At 44.0% G+C, this 13,392-nt stretch overlaps 1 protein-coding gene across 1 annotated transcript; it reads left to right on the plus strand.

Moving 5' to 3' along the window:
* The first annotated feature begins 10,033 nt into the window (after positions 1-10,033).
* On the plus strand, positions 10,034-12,001 carry LOC100282131 (pro-resilin). Its single transcript, NM_001155043.2, has 3 exons — positions 10,034-10,212; positions 10,324-10,399; positions 10,835-12,001. Exons 1-3 carry the CDS (start codon positions 10,171-10,173, stop codon positions 11,779-11,781), a joined length of 1,065 nt encoding a protein of 354 aa, NP_001148515.2. The 5' UTR covers positions 10,034-10,170; the 3' UTR covers positions 11,782-12,001.
* The last annotated feature ends 1,391 nt before the right edge of the window (positions 12,002-13,392 follow it).

The following is a 13,392-nucleotide window of genomic DNA, read 5'->3' on the forward strand; positions in this document are numbered from 1 at the left end:
TTAAGCCGATTAGATTTATGATCGTCAAATAATGCAACATTACTTACAGTGGAGAGCTTCTACAACAAGGCTGATAGGGAATCTTATTTCCCTGTCCCGGACGACCTTCTGATGGTGATCTATCCTGAAGTGCAAGAGGTATCACTTCTCCATCAACTCGTTCTTCTGAGCATGTTGTCGCTAGAACTACTCTTCCCACTTCTTCATGTAGTATTATAATTCCTCACACTTAGCGACCCGTAAATTAGTCAACTTTGTGTCGCTGTGAGGAGAAACGTCGTTGAGATCTTTAGAATTGGCCATAAAAGCCGATTTTTGTAGATCTGTAGCCTTTGTCCCCGACAGAGTCGCCAAAAAGTGTGTTGGAACTTGTTGGTCACTTGTTCTCAAATGCTATGAATCAAGAACAAGGCAACACAATTATTAATTATTAGGGACCTTCGTCTTTCGAAGCATTATCTCCCCATGGGTATAATGACCATCAGACGAAGGTTATGAAGGAAATGCCTTCATCATTTAATATGTAAACATGAATGCAAAGAGACAAAGACAAGAATTGCATCTCATTAATTCATTCATATTCACATTCTATAAAACATGTATGAATATCAACAGAATTCATATTACACTAATACCTTCGGCTTGTTTGAAGGTGAAGACGCGGGAGAGTGATTACAATTCAGCATGAACCGTACGGTGCTACTATTCATCTATTTATAGGCATGGGACGCAGCCTGGGTAAAAGTACATTTATGTCCCCAATATTCACGTATGATCGTAATACAAGTCATTAAGGACTAAGTAGTATTTTCCCTTTCGATCAGCATCTTAATTATACTTCATCTCTGTTATGAGCCGAAGCTGTCCATCTGGCGATAGCTTCAGTGTTTACTCTTATCATCTTCAGATCTGTCTTTATCTCGTGTGCCTTCGTCATGAGGAAGAGGCTCACATCCTAAAGACGAAGCTTCCTGTAATAGCTTATGCTAAAATCAAATGGCTAATTATGTTTTTGAGGACATTCGGAAGGAGAAGGCCCCCAACTGTAGCCCCTCGCAGTATTAATTTATTTTATTGTAACAAATTCAGACTGCGACATGAACGAAGGCCTTTAGCCGAATGTCCAAAAAAACACCTTCCCTTCGCCAGAATAGCGAATTATTCTGACCCGTGGGGCCCACCGAGCTGTGGGGCTCTGAGTATATATAGAAGGCTGTGTCACAAATATTTTTCATGCCATCTAGCTTTCGTGTTGTAGTTGTTGTTTAGTTTTCCTATTCTCTGAGTTTAATTGTTTGCGAGCTTTGCCTTTTTGGCGCGACCATGACCGAAATGACCGAAGGCAAAAAAAAGCACTAACCCCACACTCGTTGGCTTCTACGATGCCATGGAAAAGACCAATGTAGAGAAGATCACCAACGAAATGAGGATGAGGATGCCGAAGATCGGCCGTGGAGACCTAGCCACATTTTTTTGGGAAATCCACCATCAAGTAAGGTCAAATTGAAGCAATGAAAGGGAAATACTTTCATGATGTATCTATAGTGAGGACTCGGGAGATGACACTGTTCCCCTGTCAGAAAGCGATGAAGTGGTAGTCTTCAGGAGCTTCATGAAAGCTAGGCTTCGCTTCCCGCTCCACAAGATGTTGGTCGATGTTTTGAAAACATTTGAGATATACCTTCATCAGATTACCCCTGAAGCTCTTATTGGAGTGGGGGTTTTATCTAGGCCATGAGGAGCCAAGGACTGGAACCAGAAGCAAGATTCTTTTGCAATATTCATGAGTTGTCTTATCAGACGAAGGCAACCGAAAAGGAACAATATCACAACAATTTTGGTTGTTACAGCTTCGTGCCTCGATCTGAGGCAAATTACCCTGTGCCCACGTTTCGGAAGAGGTGGCCAGATTCTTGGATGAAGGAATGGTTTTACATTAAGAATGACCTAAGTCAGAGGGAAGATGTGAAAGGAATTATCCAACGTCCTATATGGTCTCACTTCGGCATTAGAAGGCCATCCACTACACTTGGGAATGATGTGCAAGCGTGTCAGGTTGCTTTCAACACAGTGTGCACCTATATTGGCACAAGAGACTTAGTTCAAGAGCATATTGCTTACAAAGTATGGCCTCTTGCGAGCGCATGGGAAATGCCGAAGGAGACCGCCGTTGGCTCCAGCCAGGGTGGCCTGGTTTATCTGAAGTATACTTTTCGGTTCAGAAACCAGTTTGATGAACCAAATGATGATTAGTTGGATGTTGATACATGGAGCATACTCTAAGGCAGAAGATGAAACTATGACGGTTGCCTTCGACACTCGTGGCAAGAAGAGGTTGAATAGAGTGTTTGATGTGATTGGATTCGTTTACCCAGACTACTGCTACCCCGCCTAGAAGCAAGGGAGCAAAAGGAAGGCCGCTGCGTCGGCATCTACTAGCGTGTCGAGGTCAAAGAAAATCAAGGTTTTGACACGTAGACCCAGGTGCATCGAGATGGCCGATGTGCTGAAGTTAAGTGAAAGGGTGGAAACAACCCCTTGGCCATATAGATAGTGACTGCAGTGCCTATTGAAACTATTGCTGATGCGTCACGATGCCCGATATTCACGACGTAGGATCAATCTTTAGATAACTAGCATCAAAGAAGCCAAGATAACTTGCTGCAAGCAGCGATAACTAGTGCAACCTGACAAATAAAACTCGAAGTCAACCACCGTCTTTAACCGGCAACCTGAATCAAGGATTCACCCAACCACACTCTCAAAGAACCAACCAACACAGCCTACAACCAATCGAGGATCCCGCGAAGGAATTCACAAGAGCAAAGGGGTAGAGATCACTCTCAATATTTGTTAGCACACAGCTGAACAAAGGGGTTCTGTTTTTACATTATCATAAGCTGCCTTACATCATAGACATAGGCGGTATTTATACTAGTAACAACCAGCCTTAGCGAGGTATAAACATGAAACAAAAGTATTTTCACGTGCTAATGTGAAGGAGCCTCTTCGGGAGATCTGCACAGCTGATTTCTGTCTGGCTGTTTGACTTCTGCGTAGCCTTCAGTATTTTGACAATAAATTCTTCTAGGAATCTTCAAATGACGTGGGGCTGGATGCTTTGGAAAGCTAACTTGATAAGCTTTATCACCATGCATAGCATGCTTAATGAAACTTCGTAGAATGATGCAGTTTAATACGAAAACTTGGTCATCAAACAGACTGTTGACCTTCTGACCAGTCAGCACTAAAGTAGGTCGGCTGCCTTTCTGGTAGATTTGATTAAGTAGGCCTTAGAAGCATTGGAAACTAGACTTCAAGATCTTTCCAAAAAGTATTTATGGGCCTTCATAGCTTTTGGGAATCAAAAGATATGATTGTTTCTTCTGGACGGTTCTGTTGTGCTGGACTGACTCGGACATAGCTCTTCTTGCTGATTCGCCCTTGATATGTTTTGCCCTTCCTCTTTGGTGAACCTAAGTAATATCAACATACACGACTTAGGTAGCATAAAGTTCTCATTAGTGTTTAATTGAAATTCATAAAGTAGCGCGTGCACCTCTTGTTGTAGCTTCTTAGCTCGGCTACATGTAATTGGTCCATTAAAGACGGGTTGGTGATGATGTTGGTTGTACTTGAGTTGATGTAGTATGACTTGGGGGTTGTAACATGTTGCTTAATGGCATGGTCATATCAATTGCAGACCAGGCCAAAGAGCCAAAGCCAGAAAAGGTAGCAGAAAAAGTATTAAAGCAGCCAAAGATGAAGGTGACAACACTACCGAAGCTTCCATAGGAACTCCAAGGAAGAGGAGGATGGCTAGTGTCATAGAAGTTGTTTTAGATTCTGTGAAAACGCCACCTCCTTCTTCTGCCGAAGCTTGTGGCAGTAAAACTGAAGATGTCTCAAAGCTGATTACTACTAGTACTTCTGCCCATACCGAGGCGGGACCTTCGGAGGTTGCACATGCAAATCTTGTGGGAGAGATCCTTCTAGAGAATCCTTTGGCGTCTGCTCCCGAAGCACCTTCTATTAGTGATTTGAATTTCATTGTGCAACATGCTTCGGGAAAGCAACTATCAATAGAGCAAGCTGCCGAAACGAAACATTACGCTAAAGAGCTGAAGTACCCCCATGGATCATTGGTATATGGAGGGGATAATGACGATGATTTCCTTTACTATCTACCTGATGGTAATGAGATCAATGTTTGTCGCGAAATGATGGATCATATGGGGTATCCGAAGCTCGAACTCGGCTTGTCTGCGATGACCAAAGATCAGCTTGCAGATAGCCTCGCCTACAACAGCCTGAAGGTGCCTATATTTTGATTTGTCATTCTGCCATTTGTGTTACGACAAACTATTTTTGTGGTTTTTCTTATCGCCGCTATGTGTCCACTCTTCATTTTCTAGGGCTTGATTTTAGCAAGGCTTTGAAAGCCAAGAAAGATGCAGAAGATGAGAGCTGCCGAATAGCACTTGGAAACCTTCGTTCGGAGGTTATTACATTAAGAAATGAAGCTATTGAGAAGGATAAAATTTTACTCTCTTTAGTGGAAAGATTGAAATCTAGCGAGGCCAAGCTTTCCGCTCAAACTGAAGCTCATGAAGTCGAAGTACAAGAACTAAAGAGGAAGGTTGCTGAAGCAACTGAGAACTTTGAAGTTGAAGTGGTGAAGCATGAGATATGTGAAATTGAAAGATCAAGAGCGCAAAAGAATGTCGATGAGATCGTGCCTCCAAAGAAAAATGTTATGAAATATCCATGGAATGCGCTAAGAATTTAAGGAACAACTTTGCTAAGGTTGGAGCCTATTCCTTCGAGCAGAAATTTGTTCGTGGAAATCCTAATGAAGTCATTCAATGGATAAATGGTGAAGTTGAAGTTTTGGAGAAGTTCTTAGTGATCGAGGAGATTTTTGTGTCGTTGCTGGTGCCTTTGGGGCCACATCCATCTTGGAGAAGGCTGGTTGCGATCATGCTAAGGCTGTAGCACAACCAGACTTCGCCTTCTCAGCTGATGATATCAGAAACCCTTCAGCCGAAGCTACTACCCTAGGTGGGAAATTTTATTCCGAAGTATGGCTGAAGGGCGGACGAGAAATCATCGATGAAGCCATCAAAAGAAATGAAAAGGAATGTCATGATGCTTCAGAGGAGGCAAAAAGAGCTGAAGAAGCTGTTGAGCGGGCTAGACTTATAGGTATGTATTTTTAACTTATTTTTGTAAGTTTTTCAGCTTCGACACTGACAGATATTTGTGCCTCAATGCAGCTGAACTCTCTCCACCTCCCGAGCCATACAATCCTAAAGTTGACCCATCCGTCAAAGAGGCGTTGGACACTATTAAAATTGCTAACGACGGTATTGATGAAGCTGTCGACAGACTTCTGAATGAAGCTTCCGATAAAGTCCTCAAGGAGGACTAAAAAGTTTGTATCTCTATTAGCTTAATGTCCTGGAAGATGATTTCTAGTTTTGTGAGAAACACTTATAAACAATTTGTATGTATATTGATGTAATATATTTCTTTATGAAGCGTGGAACCTTCGTACATACCATTTTGGAGCCTGCAGCGAAAAAACCCCTTCCCTTCTTTTGACGCTTTAGAAAGAAATACCCCTTCTTTGCCGAAGCTATTGTATGATGTTTGATTCTTGGTGTAGACATTGCGTGGCAATAGTATTGTCGGAAGCATAATCTTCACATGACAGTAGTTTCGAGCATGAACCATGCGTCTTTAATACTCTTCCATAAATGTTTGTCGAAGCTGAAGGAGAAATCCCCATTTTCACTACTTTTGTTGATGCAAAATGATGTATGATGTGATGTCATGATGCAGTATGATGTGATGGCATGATGAAAATGATGTTGGTGCGCGAAATATAAAAGATAAGACTCTGCATCCCCTTAGGAACGACTTTGGAGTCTCTTCACCTTTTTCTTAGGTGGTATTTTAGCTCTACAATCCCTTAGGAACGACTTTGGAGCTAAGCTCTGCATCCCTTAGGAACGACATTGGAGCTTCTTCACCTTTGACTTAGGTGGCATTTAAGCTTTGCATCCCCTTAGGAACGACTTTGGAGCTTCTTCACCTTTCACTTATGTGGTAACTTAGCACTGCATTCCCTTAGGAATGACTTTGGAGCTTCGTGATCCTTTTTTGTTATACTCGATGGTGTACCCACAGATTTATTACATCAAGCTAAAGGTTAAACCTCCTTGTATTGTCTTTTGAGAAAAAATATAAAGGCAAAAAGGGTAAAGGTACATTGGATTAAGACACTAAGTAGATATGCATTGACTTGGGCACAGTGCTGTTGATTGTGCGAGCTTCGGACTCCTCCCAAGTGTCGCACTGTTGCTGAGCCTAGTGATGCCCTTCTGGCTGTTGGTTATGGATCAAAGTAGGCACCAATGGTGGTGGTGGCAACTGAGCCCAGGAGGCTTGGGAGTGACTCGCCGAAGCAATAGACGTCGTAAGCTGTTGATTCCCCACATACTTAGGGATATATGGAGAATAGCATGAAGTAGTATGCAAGACCTGCTTCGGCTAGTTCTGTCGTGCTTCGTCTTCAGCGATTTCGTTCTGCTTTTGGATCGTGACTTGGCACATCCTTGTCGTGTGTCCCTTATCTTCCCCACAGAATAGGCAGAACAGTCTCCTAGGCTGATTACCATACCTTCCTCCAAAGCTTCTCCCCCTCTGCCTCTCGGGGCTGGTTTTTTGCATTCTCGAAGATTGTGAGCTATGCTGGCTGCTCTGAGTATGATTGGCCATGTCATCATTTGTATTGGGATTGTGGATCGTTCTGACATGCCTGGGGTCAAGTCTTCCTCCGAAGCCCCGAGTCATCTCAGAATACCTGTACGCTTCCTCCCTTCTTTGGCGGAAATCGTTGTCAGCTCGGATGTATTCATCCATCTTCTGGAGCAGCTTCTCCAAGGTCTGTGGTGGCTTCCTTGCAAAATATTGTGCTGCGGGTCCTGGTCGGAGCCCCTTGATCATGGCCTCGATGATGATTTCATTAGGCATCGTTGGCGCCTGGGCTCTCAGCCGCAAGAACCTCCAAACGTATGCCTGCAAGTACTCCTCATGGTCTTGCGTGCACTGGAACAAAGCTTGAGCAGTCACTGGCTTCATTTGGAAGCCTTGGAAGCTTGTGAGTAGCATATCTTTTAACTTCTGCCATGATGTAATTGTTCCTGGCCGAAGAAAAGAATACCAAGTCTGAGCCACGCTCCCAACTGCCATGACAAAGGACTTAGCCATGACAGCAGTGTTGCCACCATATGATGATATGGTTGCTTCATAGCTCATGAGGAATTGCTTCAAGTCAGAGTGCCCATCATACATGGGGAGTTGTGGCAGCTTGTATGAAGGTGGCCATGGGGTAGCCTGCCACTCTGCTGCAGGGGAGAAGCATAATCAAAAGCAAAATTACCATGGTACAGATCATCATACCATCCATCATTGTTAACTGGAGTTTCTTGACGAAGCTCTCTATGTTGGGCCCTTGTCCTTGATCGTCATGCACGAAGTGGAGCATTTCTTCAGCTGCTTCGTCGATCTTCCTTTGAAGTTCGGTTAACCGAAGCATCTTTTCTCTTTTCCTTTGCAACTGATGATGTATAGCTTCTAAATCCCTGATCTCTTGGTCCAATTCTTCCTCCTGAGGTGTAGGGCTGGTAGCTTTTCTCTTCTGGCTCCTAGCCTCTCTCAGTGAGACTGTTTCCTGATTGGTGTCTAGTGGCTGCAGAGCAGCCCCTGACGCTGTTGTCTTCTTTGGCGGCATGACGAAGGCTGGCGTTTGCCGAAGGTTGTGGAAGTGTGTTCACCGGAGGTGTGCGCCAATGTTGGTAACTTGTTCTCAAATGTTGTGGATCAAGAACAAGGCAACACAATTGTTAATTATTAGGGACCTTCGTCTTCCAAAGCATTATCTCCCCATGGGTATAATGATCATCAGACGAAGGTCATGAAGTACATGCCTTCATCATTTAATATGTAAACATGAATGCAAAGAGATGAAGACAATAATTGCATCTCGTTAATTCATTCATATTCGCATTCTATAAAACATGTATGAATATCAACAGAATTCATATTACATTGATACCTTCGGTTTGCTCGAAGGTGAAGACGCGAGAGAGTGATTACAATTCAGCGTGAACCGTATGATGCTACTGTTCATCTATTTATAGGCACGGGACGCAGACCGGGTAAAAGTACATTTATGTCCCCAATATTCATGTATGATCGTAATACAAGTCATTAAGAACTAAGTAGTCGTTTTCCCTTTCGGTCAGCATCATCATTATACTTCATCTCTGTTATGAGCCGAAGCTATCTATCTGGCGATAACTTCGACGTTTACTCTTATCATCTTTAGATCTGTCTTCATCTCGTGTGCCTTCGTCATGAGGAAGAGGCTCGCATCCTGAAGACGAAGCTTCCTGTAATAGTTTATATTGAAAACAAATGGTTAATTATGTTTTTGAGGACCTTCGGAAGGAGAAGGCCCCCAACAGAACTAATTTGGTACCAAACACTAGGGTGTACCGCCTAGTGATGCCCTCTATGGTGTCGCAAATGGTGGGCGGCCCTAGGTCTAACGGTTCGCGACCTTGCTGTAAGAGCGGCTCCTTCCCTCGTCGCTACGGACGGTTCGCGCTCTAGACCGGATGGTCCATGTTGGTGCAGGACCGTCTTCCTCCTCACAATAACTTAGATCTCTTCCCTCGGGTAGGGATCTTAGGGTGCTCCGAGGTAGATAGGTCACCCGAGGCGTCACCAGACGACGTAGAGTCGCCTACAGATTAATAAATCAGGCCGAGGAAGAGATCTTGAGTGGATAAAGTGGGTCTTGCCGTTGGGCGGAGTAAGATCCTAAGGTTGTCTTGTGGTCGGCGGGTCACCCAAGACGGATCTAGACGATATAGAGTCGAATAGAGCTGAAGGTGGAGATGTGGAAAGCTACAACTAAAGCTATGCTACATTTACTCCTAGGACAGGAATGATAAAGAAAGGTAAATAAAGTAGATTGATTCTTTTGGAATGTGTTCGGGGTTCTCAATCGGACGTACCCCTTTATATTTATAGATTAATAGGTCTAGACCTGTTTATAAGCTAGATCTAACATATCCTTATAGTTAGGATAACCAAGCATGGAATATGTACTCTGCCCCGTGCTTATTTAGTGGCGAGGACGCAGACCGTCCGGACGATAGGGCCAAACTATCCGACCGTGCGCCATCTATAAGCTTGTTTGGTTTGAAGTGGATTGAGAGAATTAAATTGTTGTATAGGAGATGATTTAATTTTCCCTAATCTAGGAGATGATTTAATTTCCCCTAATCCACCTTAAACCGAACATGCACTAACTTGGATTTTGTTTTTGCAATATTATATAGCGAACCCGAACGTTTGATTTTCTGCGAAGGGGCTAAATAAGAAACAAAATAACAACCGCTCGCCGTGAACACAAACATGGGGCATCTTACAGCCGGCAGCAGAGACGTGGGGCAACAATTACCTCATCAAATTCTACTCCCCACCACCAGAAGAATCAAACAAAAAGCTGATACATAAGGCATTGTTCAGCCCTGCTCCCAGATGATGGTATGTTTAGAGATTTTGTTTTTCAAAACCACAATTTATAATATTATAGTTTAATGTATGTTATAACATATCTCTCGTATATTTTATATTAGTTTAATCCAACACTTGTTTGAAGACATATTATTTTAATTATAGTATAAGAGAAGAAAAGATTGTAGCTAGATGTAAGAAAAAAAAATTGGTCTAGACAAAAGGTTTTTTACCTTAAAAATACTCTAGTATTGGTAAACCATAATTTAAAATATAGAGTTATTGTATATGTTTTCCAAACGACTTTTGGTTTAAAATAACATAGTTTGTTCAAATATCACGGTATTATATTGAAATTAAAAAAAATACCGTGTTGTCAAACAGGCCCTCCTGAGATGCTATTTAGACAATCCAGACACCCCTGCCATTTTTCCTTTCGCAGGGCCGGACACTACACTACCATTTTTCCTTTCGCAGCGTCCCGTCTGTCTGTCTGTCTGCCTCCCTCCGCTCACCTCCTCTGCTTCTTCTCGCTTTCTTCCATCTTGGTCCAGCCTCCACTCTTCCTGCTGAGCCATGGCGGCTGCCGAAGAAGGGCCAGAGCCACTCAGGTATCAGGTGAGAAGCTCGGAGCCCGCCCTATCCAAGACTTGCCGGTACTCATATTCTGACTGATGCTTCCTTTGGTTAAAATGGCTGTGATCTTCTTTTCTTGTTCTCTGTTGCCAGACTCTGGCCCTGAGGGTGAGCATCCACTGCGAGGGTTGCAAGAAGAAGGTGAAGAAGGTGCTCCACAGCATAGAAGGTATAGTATGCTTGACAAGAAATCAAGTTTCTTTCGTCGAAACCTTCAAGCAGCCTTTTGTTGTTGCTGTTTTTTTTCCCTCACATTAAATCAGGTTAGTTGCTAAGGACTTGACAAAAGTCTGGACAAGTCTTTGGCAGTGTCGCCTAAATCCCGCGCTTTTTCGCCTTCTGTAGGTTGATCTTTCTCTCTCTTTTGTGCATGTATGTAAAAGTACTTTATTTATTTGGTTCGAAGTGAGTTTTGCTGCACCTGTTATAGTTCTGAAATCACAAGTGATGAATCGTCAGCATGTTGGCGTTAATCTGTTTCCGTAGCCAAACTCAACCATAATTGTCGCAATTTTTCTTCAAATTTTGCCTGGCACGTAAAGAAAAATATCCTTGTTACTATATATTGTTGTTGCACTGATGCACCAGCTCCTCCTCCCCACAGGGGTGTACAAGACGGACATAGACACGCAGCAGCAGAAGGTGGTGGTCATAGGCAACGTCTCTGCAGACGCGCTCGTCAAGAAGCTCCTCAAGTCCGGGAAGCACGCGGAGCCGTGGCCGGAGCCTGCTCCAGCCCCACCGGCCGCCGACAGCCCGCCCGGGCCCGACGGATCTCCCGGCAGCGCAGGCAAGAAGAAGAAAAAGAAGAAGGGCAACAAGAGCCCCGAGGCGGCGAACAACAAGCCCGCCGATCCGGCGCCAGCGCCCGCGCCCGCGCCGGCGGAGGGCAACGGCGGACCCAACCCCCCGGAGCAGCACGACAAGGCTGACGGCGGCGCCTCGTGCGATGAGGCATCGGATGGTGAGCAGGATAAGCCTGAGGCTGGCGGTGGCGGCGGCAACGGCTCCCCTGACGCCGGAGAAGCCAACGAGGGCGGCAAGGTGGCCCCTTCCGCCATGACGCCGCACGGCCCGCAGCCCATCGCGGCTGCCACCAACAGCAATGGTGGTGGTGGTGGTGGCGGCGGCGGCGGCAAGAAGAAAGGCAAGAAAGGTGGCCACGGCAATGCCAACAGAGACGGCGCCGGGCCAATCGTCGAGGTCCAGCCCCCGCCGGACGCACCCACGAAGCCGGCCGCCGGCAACTCCGGCCCTCTCACTGTCATCGACGCGGGACCGTACCCACCACCGGCAGCGGCGGCGATGAGCTACCCAGGGTACTACGCCGCCGGGGTCCACCCGCCGGCGTACGTCATGAGCTACAGCACGGCGCACCCGAGCTCTGCGCTCCGGAGCAGCGCGTACTACCACCCGATGGCCGGTGCGCCGTACACACCAGGGAGCGGCGGCGGGTACTTCTACTCGACGGCGCCGGCGCCGGCGCCGGCGGCGCCCGGATCGTACTACATGTTCAGCGAGGAGAACGCCAACGCATGCAGCGTCATGTGAGAAGATTAGACGGTTAATAATCAACTCAACTCAATTATTAACTGCAAGAAGATGTTGCAGAGAGTGGATGTGCTAGTCATTATGCTCTTGTTGTGCCCAAGAACTGGTTGTCATTGCAACGTTATTTTGCTGTATCTGCAAAATACATGGATTTTGATTTTGGATGTGTTATTAGTTTATACATTATAGTAGTTTACTACTATATATGAACTGAAGCATCATTTGCTTGGTTGTTTGTTATTACATTTCGCTTCATATAGCTGGCTATTCTTTGATTCATGGGCGTAAGGCCAAGGAAACATGGTGTCAAGAAGGTATCTTAGGAAGACAAAGGAACAGAGATAATCAAAAAAATGTTTCTTCTATTAGTTGCAATAAATTTGCAAAATTGTCTAGTTCTTTTTTTAGAAGTTGGATCCTGTCAAGCTACTGTGGGAGTTTTTAATCATATTTTTTTTGAACGTAATGGCTTATGGCATAAGCGTTGTCTTTAGAATTAAATTTATCCAGTTTTAAAGAAAATTAGGTCTAAAAACCTACACAGAGTGTACAAGAGAGAAACAATGAAAGGGCTCTATAAACAATCTAGATAACGACAGTCCCACGCACAAAGACCATCCAGATTCATGTTGTTTTTTTACGGCTCAGTGAAAAGATACAAAGAACAGTTTTTACTTATAAACAATGATTAGTGAGTAAATTTAAGGAGGACTCTTGGAGATGTTTTTATCAAGATAAAACTTGACTAGGTTGCACTGGACTGCTAAATTTTGATGTGATAAATAAACAACACTTTTTCTACAAGTGAACTAAACAGAAACGAATTTTCAAGTTCGGGATCCAACGCTTCTTCATTGCCGAGGACAGTAACGTGGCATATACGGCATGCCTTCAAATTCGTATGCACCTCACTCATTGACAAGTTGAGGAAAGAACAGATGCTCTGACTTCAAGAGGAAGGTCTATTTGCAAGAATATACCATTATGATAAATAAACTCTCTATGGGTCAACGAAGAATGTCCAAGCTATGTCTCTGTAGTATTACATTGAACAAGTGATTGAGAACTTGATAGCGCGCGAGGTAAGCACAGCACATTGCAAAATCGACAGTCACTTATTTCAGATAAATAGGTAAATCTGGAGCTATTTCAGTTGTGTTTCCCTAGTTAAATCTTTGACGAAAACCAGAGTGTGTAGGGGGTTGAACAAGTCAAATCTGTACCGTTGTTCTTGTACTTTTAAAATCGTCTTTTATACCTGAATAAAAATATACACCACATTTGTGACTTGCATTCGCATTAGCATGGAAGTAGTGGACCAGTGGTGGGGTACAAAGGTACTTTCCAAGCAACTAATGAGGCTTAGAGCATATCACCATGTTTAATTATTCAGGGCCTTTCAATGTGCATGCATTGAGCACTTTCCATTTGAAAAAGCGCCTTAGTACGTGCTTAATCACTTGAGCTATATTGTACTTTTATCAGAACAGTCTCTAGGGATCTTAAGGAGTTGTTTGTTTTTAAATCGATCCATTCTAGATGAAATGATACATCATAAGTTTATTACACAAATTTGTTGGAATGAACTCATTCCTTATATTATTACTAATT

This window comes from Zea mays, chromosome 6 (assembly GCF_902167145.1).
Source record: "Zea mays cultivar B73 chromosome 6, Zm-B73-REFERENCE-NAM-5.0, whole genome shotgun sequence".
Lineage (NCBI taxonomy): Eukaryota > Viridiplantae > Streptophyta > Magnoliopsida > Poales > Poaceae > Zea > Zea mays.